The sequence below is a fragment of the Amblyomma americanum genome, chromosome 1 (genome assembly GCF_052857255.1).
Source record: "Amblyomma americanum isolate KBUSLIRL-KWMA chromosome 1, ASM5285725v1, whole genome shotgun sequence".
Classification (NCBI taxonomy): Eukaryota; Metazoa; Arthropoda; class Arachnida; order Ixodida; family Ixodidae; genus Amblyomma; species Amblyomma americanum.
In genome coordinates this window covers 550,354,927-550,363,128 of record NC_135497.1, presented here as the reverse complement: position 1 = coordinate 550,363,128, position 8,202 = coordinate 550,354,927, and the positions used below count along the sequence as shown (strand labels likewise).

The 8,202-nt window shown below is 50.8% G+C and overlaps 1 protein-coding gene across 1 annotated transcript in view; it reads right to left on the bottom strand.

Annotated features, from left to right (window-relative positions):
* Nucleotides 1-920: 920 nt before the first annotated feature.
* LOC144129631 (uncharacterized) overlaps nucleotides 921-8,202 on the bottom strand; it is a 29,488-nt gene continuing 22,206 nt past the window's right edge. The window contains exon 3 of the mRNA XM_077663752.1: nucleotides 921-2,160. Coding sequence (XP_077519878.1) covers nucleotides 921-2,160 — 1,240 coding nt within the window. The remainder of the gene's footprint in view (nucleotides 2,161-8,202) is intronic.

Here is an 8,202-nt window from a genome sequence, read left to right as displayed (position 1 = left end):
CGTCGGGGTAGATGCGGTGGAATTCGAGAGGACAAACGCATTACTGGTTTCTAGAATTTCCTCGATGTACGCGATCGTCGTGCCCTTGTTGATGTGCTTGAGCTCCTGGCTGAAGTTTGTCAGCAACACTTCAGTTTTCCCTCCATGCAGTCGAGCGATCCCTCTTGCGACGAAAATTTCACGGTCTAGCATTAGACGTTGGTCGCCTTCGATGGCACCTTCTACGTCAGCGGGTATTTCGGTGCCGACCGAAATAATAATGCTGGAGCGAGGCGGGATGCTCACTTGATCTTCGAGCACACTCAAGGCGTGGTGACTACGAGGGCTATCCGGCGGTATCGGTTTATCTTCCGACAGCGTTATTGACTTCGACTTCAGGTCGATGATTGCGCCGTGTTGGTTCAGGAAGTCCATACCGAGAATGACGTCTCGTGAACACTGTTGGAGGATAACGAAGGTGGCAGGGTAAGTGCGGTCCTGAATGATTATTCTTGCCGTGCAGATTTCAGTCGGCGTGATGAGGTGTCCTCCAGCGGCCTCAATTTGAGGGCCTTCCCATGCGGTCTTAACTTTCTTCAACTGGGTGGCGATGTGTCCACTCATTACGGAGTAACCAGCCCCTGTATCCACTAAGGCGGTAACTGCGTGGCCGTCGAGAAGCACGTCGAGGTCGGTGGTTCTTTGTCTGGCGTTCCAGTTAGGTCTTGGCGCCGGATCACGGTTGCGTCGTGTGGAACTGAAGTTGGAACGTCGCGTCGTCAAGTCGTCTTTCGTCGGTGTAGTCTTGGCTTCCTGACTTCGTCGGGACAGCGGCATGTCGTTATTATGTCGTCGAGATGGTCTCTGCGTCGTCTTCGTCGGCGGCGGAGGATCTTCGTGAGTTCGACGAACCGCAACCGCACCTCCATCGGTTGCTGCTTTTAGTTTTCCGGATATGGGCTCGCAGAGCGGCCCCGTGCTGGGCCAGTGTATGGACGGCACGGCGGCGAGAGGTAGCGGCCTGGTGACGGCGACCGGGACGGCCGTCGAGGGCTCCACCGAGTAGCGGCGAGGTAGTCGGCGATGTCACGAGGGCGTTCGCCTACCCGAGGGCGCGGTGCGTCCACGGCGAACCCTCGTAATCCCAGGTCGCGGTATGGGCATCGGCGGTACACATGGCCGGCTTCCCCGCAGTGGTAGCAGAGCGGGCGGTGGTCAGGAGCGCGCCAAACGTCGGTCTTCCTCGGGTAGCTGCACCGGTCGACGGGTGGGCGTGTTGGCGGCGGCGGCGGTGGTCGACGGAATTGCGGCGTTACAGGGTCCTGGCGCGGTCGTGGAGGGGGACCTTGACGGCGGGCAACGGCGGCGTAGGTCATCGCTTCTGGATGGGGCTGCGATGATTGTGGTTGTACCTCGGGAACTCCCAGTGATCGCTGGACTTCTTTGACAATTTCGGCGACTGAGGCCACTTGAGGTTGCGATGAAGGGAAGATTCTTTGAAGCTCCTCTCGTACGACTGCCCTGATGGTCTCGCGCAGGTCGTCGGTGGCCAGTAACTGAACTCCGGCGTAGTTTGTCGAGTTCGCGCGGCGGTTGAATGGTCGGTTCCGCATTTCGAGTGTCTTCTCAATGCTGGTGGCCTCGCGAAGGAACTCTTCTACGGTCGTCGGTGGGCTTCGTATCATTGCGCAGAAAAGTTCCTCCTTTACACCACGCATCAGTAGGCGGAGTTTCTTCTCTTCGGACATTTCCGGGTCGGCGTGGCGGAACAGACGGCTCATTTCCTCAGTGAAGATTGCGATCGCCTCATTCGGCAGCTGCGCTCTGGTCTCCAGTAGAGCTTGGACTCGCTCTTTTCGCAGTACGCTTGTAAATGTTTGCATGAAGCTGCTTCGGAACAGGTTCCACGTCGTCAAGGTGGCTTCTCGATTCTCGAACCATGTCCTGGCGGCGTCCTCCATTGCGAAATAGACATGTCGCAGCTTATCGTCGCTTGCCCAGCTGTTAAACGTAGCGACCCTCTCAAACGTTTCCAGCCAGCTTTCCGGGTCCTCAAATGTGGAACCGCGGAACGTCGGTGGTTGCCTGGGCTGCTGCAGCACGATGGGGGACACCGGGGCTGCCATTGAGGTTGCCTCAGCCACAATCTTCTCAGCCACAAAGTCCGTGCTCCGGGGGCAGCTGTTGAAGACGGCGGCTTGCTCGATTATCCGGGACTACGTTGGTGTTCTCTGTCCGGGCTTGGATCCCACGGTCCGGGCTTGGATCACGGCTTGTCGGGGGCGTCCGGTACATGAAGAAAAAAAAAGAAGCACCTCTACCAGATGTCACGTGGTGGTGACGTTGAACACTGTACCACTACTGTGAAAGACAAAACTAACTTTTATTGGGCGAACCTGTGCCCACAAAAAAGGGGCTACACTTACAGCACAACGGTAGCGGCGAACACGGTCGGCGATCGCGGAAAATTTGATCCACGGGTCAAGTGCGTCGGCTGTATATATCAGTCGTCGAATGTTCCAGACTAATCGTTGGGACCTTCCACAAAGTTCTACACCATTCGCGTCAGGCGATGAAATCAGATAACATAAGGTTCGGCTACAAGAGACAGCGAATAGAAGCATTGATGACTTGCCAGAAACTTCGGATAGATGCAGGCGCGTCCCGGGCTGTGCGATAACACTTGTTAGGCGGCGAAATGTGGTCCCCGATAAAGATAAGTACACGTGTCAGTATGCCGATGACATCTGCATCTGGACCTCCTCTGTGAAGCGTCTCCAGGTGCGAGAAAGACTTCAGAGGGCAGCAACCATAACTTCCTTCTATCTCCGAGAACAAGGTCTGAGTGTGTCAGCCGAGAAGTGCGCTATAGTGGCATTCAGGCGCAAAAGGGTGACTCGTTATCCGATAACTATTGACGGCCATGTCATTGCCTGTCGTGCATCTCATCGTTTTTTACGAATTGTTATAGATCGGAATTTATCATGGAGCCCGCATTGTAGCATTGTAAAGAAAAAACTATTCTCTATCACACACATGTTCAGATTTATTGGCGGAAAATCATGGGGATTGTCGATTCTATCAATGCTGCAACTCTACAGAGCACTCTTTTTGGGAAATTTGCGGTATACTGCACCAGTGCTTTCAAGCACATGCAAGACGAATTTGCGTGCCCTGCAAGCTATACAAGGTCAGGCACATCGCACATGCCTGGGTCTCCCTCGCAGCGCATCAGCAGTTGCTACCATTGCAATCGCCCACTCTCGACGTATATAACCCTTGACACCCTGCGGATCCACATACGCATCTAACAAGGATTCCGCAGCACCACCTTGTGTCAGTGGTGAATCAAAGACCACACGCAACGTTTTCAAAGGTTATAGCAGCCCACCAGTCGTCCATCCCATCATAGTTTACCCGGCAGCCCGGCTTTCCTCTGCGCTGTGGTGTCTGCGGGAGCCATGAGAGCAGCCCGGCTTTCCTCTGCGCTGTGGTGTCTGCGGGAGCCATGAGTGCGCCTTACAATTCCGGGCAAAACGAAAAAATCGAACTTATCGACACCAGCCATTAAACAGTTGACACTGCCTACTCCACCCCGCATATAGTGACCGCACTCATGTGTATACAGATGGTTCGGTCTCAGGTACACGTTCAACTTACGCCGTGGTCATTCCTGCGAGACAGACCAGTATTATCCAGCAAACTTCGCATCGGACAACCTCCACCGGGTCAGAATTGGCCGCTCTTCGTGGGGCCGTTAAGTACATCGGTACACAAACACGCTACAAATGGGCTGTGATCTGTGACTCAAAAGCAGCCTTACAGTGGCTTAATTCTGCTTTATGCGATGGCTATCACGATCAACTCGTAGCTGAATTAAGACATATCCAACACCAGGTGCAGGAAGAGGGTCATAACATCGTCTTCCAGTGGATACCGGGACACTCTGACATTGTTGGAAACGACGCAGCTGACGCTGCAGCTCGAGCGGCTCACGGCAGTGCCAACGTTGTTCAGATACCAGTTACAAGAGCCGACCCAGCAAGACATCTGCGAATACTTGGCCGAAGAGAGCTTTTAGCGTCATGATCATCTACTAGCAACTCCACATGCCGTTTGCACCGCCTAGACCCCTTCCTCCAACTCAGTCCTCCGTCTGGCCTCTCCTGCTGCGATGCTACGCTGTTGTGTCGCCTGCGGATGGGAGTGGCGTTCACAAATGCCTACTCCCACTTAATCGCAATGGCAGACTCTCCTGCGTGTGAGATCTGTGGGTGCTACAAGACTATAGAACACCTTTGTAACTGCCCTCAGTTTCTGCGTGAGCGTGCACTCCTGGCTGCAACACTCCGCCGTTTAGATCCTCGGCCCCTTACTCAACTACATCTATCACCAACCGGTGAAACGGCTCAGTAATGACCGGAATTAAAACCATCGGCGCTTTCCACTTATCTCGCGCCTTTCCGACCCACTGACGTGTGTCGCACGACCTTACAAAACGCTCCATGTCCTTAAAACATCCAGGCCAATAGTATTCTTGTAAAAGTCTCTGCTTTGTTTTTTTTTATTCCCAGGTGGCATGACCACGAATTGCCATGGGAAAGTCGCAGTAAGTCTTGTCGGTACTTCTGGGGATTGGCTAATTGGTCTCGCTCCACTCCACACTTATCCTTGTATAAGCGATAAAGCACACCCCCTCTCATCTGGAAAGCAATATTCTCGTTTTTTTTTCTTACTTTTTCTTTGGAGCTTTCTGATCTCCTGTATCATTGGGTCATTTGTTCTTCTTGCTCTTCTTGATTCGCACTCAGCAGCGTCGTGAAACTGCTTGACACTGGCGGCAAATAACCACTCTCTAGGATTCCTTCGTTCCGCAGTTCGTCATGCTTACTGCTAGGCTAACCGGTCTCACGTGCCTCGTTAGCGCGATTTTCTAATCCTTGTTCATTCATCTCTGCCCCAAGTTTAATGACTGTTTTCTCCGCAGTGGAATTCTCATGAGCAAGCTGTTTTGCAAGTTATCGCGCCTTCGAACCGGTCAAGGCCTGCACAACTCTGTCTCCAAAAAGGATCCCCTTCGCTCGTAGTAACATATCCGATTTGTTGGAGAACACATCCGATAGTATTTAGGTACCTTTGCTGACAGTGCTGCTTCGGTTGTAAGCGTTCCGAAAAGGCCCTAGATTACCACTGTCGCTATAGGCAAGCACACGCTTTGATGCTCCACCACCTGTCGGATCCATGCACATTGGCCTGTGTAAATGGACGCCGACACATAGGACGGATGGACAACATCCATCGTTGCGGCTGAGTCGCGCAGCACTGTGCATTGCTTCCCGTTCTCTACCAGGTCATACATGTGAGTTTCCAACAGCTTCGTGTTCTGATCGCAGTTACTGACACACGAGAACGCAAGCTTTTTTTTTGGCAGTTCACTGCTATGTGACCCGGCTCATTGCATCTGTAGCATGTGAGCGGCCTCCTAGCCTCAAACGCGGCTATTTCTTTATGCGCTTCACCACATTTGCACTATTCTCAGTGTCTTCCTTTCATTGAAGTCTATCGGAAGAAACCTTTTTTTCGTCTTTCTCGACCGTAGAGCTCCCAAAGTGCCTCTCGTCACGATATTTCCAACTTGTACCGAAATTACGGGGCCTGTCAAGTCTAGTGTTTTTGCTAAACTGCCGGCGCGAAGCGTACTCTTCAATGAGTTAGGCCACCTTTGTCGCAGACTTCACGTTGTCCCGATCCTGTATCCAATTTTTTTTCCTCTTCAGGGAAGCAGTTGTAGAACTGCTTCAACGAAATCCTGTCCACTACAGCGTACCGGTCGCTATAGGACTCTGTGCTTTTTAACCATTCGATCAAGTTCACTTGCAACTTGTACAAAAAATCGGGATAGCTCTCGTTCCTCGACTTATTAGCTCCCCGAAATCGCTGCCTGAACGCCTCGGCACTAAGTCTGTATTTCCTTAGAAGGCAAGCCTTGACATTCTCGTAGTTGTCTGCGTCCTCCTTGCTGAGCCGGGCGACAACCTCCGCTGCCTCGCAGGGCAGAACCGTCAGTAGCCTCTGGGACCAATTAAGTGTCTCGACTGCAGGATAGTTTGCCGCATGTTCGTTCAAAACTTGCTATGTACAGACTGATACCCCCTTATACCACATATGGCTGCATGTGCCTAGACATTTTGAACTCTGCCTCCTTGTTGAGAAGAGGTACCACTTGCTGGGGACAATTTCCCGGCCTCTTGCTCAACTCCACTTCTAGCTTACGGAGTTCTAACCCCGCTACAATTTTTTTGCTTCATTCTCATTTTCACGCTCACGCCTTTTCTGCTATCTGAGCTGCTCTTCCTTTTTTTGTCCTAGGAAGCTCCACGCCTCACTGAGCTCCTCATCGTCTGCCCCAAATAAGTGATTGCTTGAATGATCACGGGTTTTCGCGCCACACTCTGTATCGATTCCCAATTCCTCACACAACAGCAACAGGTTCGGCTTGTGCAGATTATGTAGGTCCATGATAGTTCTGAGTCTACGCTATTTTCAAAACAACTATCCGAAAATACAAAACCTTTAAGATTTAAGCACAGCTCTCTACCAGTTCTAAATTTTAACCCTCTTTTAGAATCTGGCCCATATCAGAGGAAAGCCAAGCACTCACCCACACATGCGGTCATGTCCCGAGACAGCTGCTCTCTCCTGGCCGACTGTTGTTTCCGCTTGCAGGTTCCGATCCCACCGTTGCTACCATTTGTTAAGGCGCCAAGGCTTCGTATCCCACCTCTGCCACCAGTTGTCGTAGAGCAGGGGTTCACTCGAACCCGGGCTCCATTGGGTAGCGTGTCCGAGCCTTCGGGTTGAAGAAATATGGAACTTGAAGCTTGGGAAAACGAAAAACAAACGGGTTTACTGGCACATTTCCAGAAGATTGATTACATAATTTAGAAGGAAACAGAAAGAGCAAACAGTTAAGAACTAAATGTTCATTGCGTCGAACGACTGGATGAGTCTTGTCTCCAAGGCCCAGAGCGATCGTTCTTACCCAGGAAGCTCGTTAAATGCACTTAGGTTCCGCCGCTTTCACCACACAATTCACAGAAGGGAAGATTGCCCGCACATAGCCCGCAGAGCCCCGTGGGAATGGGCGAGGAGGATACGGAGGTTTGCTGCTACTTCGTCCGAAGCAGTCAGTCACGGTAGTTTCGGGAATGCCCTTTTCCCGCATCCATTAGTTCTCTGGTCCAACGTGGGTCGCGTCTCGTGGAGAGACACAAGGGGAGCGTGCGTGGGAAAAATTCCACAGGCAGTTTCCCCGAGACATCTTTTTTTTCTTTTCGTGGGGTTAACGAGGGGTCAAACAACGTTCCCCAGCAGGGTTGTAACAATACCACGAACGAATACTGCGCCTTTGTTTATTAGCCACAATCGCCGTCTTAATGATAGGAGAAAGCGACTCTACAGACAGGCAGACAAGAACAGGCATTCCGATTCCTGGTATCGGTGCAAATCATGCGATAATGGATGTCAAACTGAGCTGAAATCATATTCATCGCCTCTTCTTCGCCCACTACTTCCAATCAATGTTAGCCAGTAACCCTTGAATTTTTTTTGTGGACAATCAACCCCTTTAACCAATCAGATGTGACTCATACTAATGCTAGCGGAAATTTGTACCTGTGGCTGAATGCACCCAATTTCTCAATAACGCGTTCATGTGATCCTTTACCCGTGAGGAGGATTTTTCAGCCTCCATTAGTATCAGCTATGCTAGTACCTCAGTGTGTAACATAATTATTATCGAGGCCGGCATCATCTTTACTGGGGAGCTTTAAAACCACATCCACGTCTCATCACCTTTCATGTCCAGCTTTTGCGGGGAAAATTTTGAAATTTGAAAAATTCCACGACACTGTCACGGAAATACTGAACGTAATGGCACATTATTCTGATATGCAGCAAAGTGTTTACTTTAAAGTTTTTTCAATGATCGCATCGAACAGTTAAGATGGCCATACAAAAACAAATGGGGAAGGCTTTTGAAGATCGCGAAAGCGTGAATAGAAAAAAAAATACGACTACAGTCGGGGAATCTGCGGATATACTGATTGATGTAGAAAAATCTTAAATTACATGAAAAAATGCCATTCTTTAGTGGTTTCCCGCTCAAAAATGCTTATGTCCACAATTTCTTTCTATGTATCTTCAACAACAAACTGTTTAGTA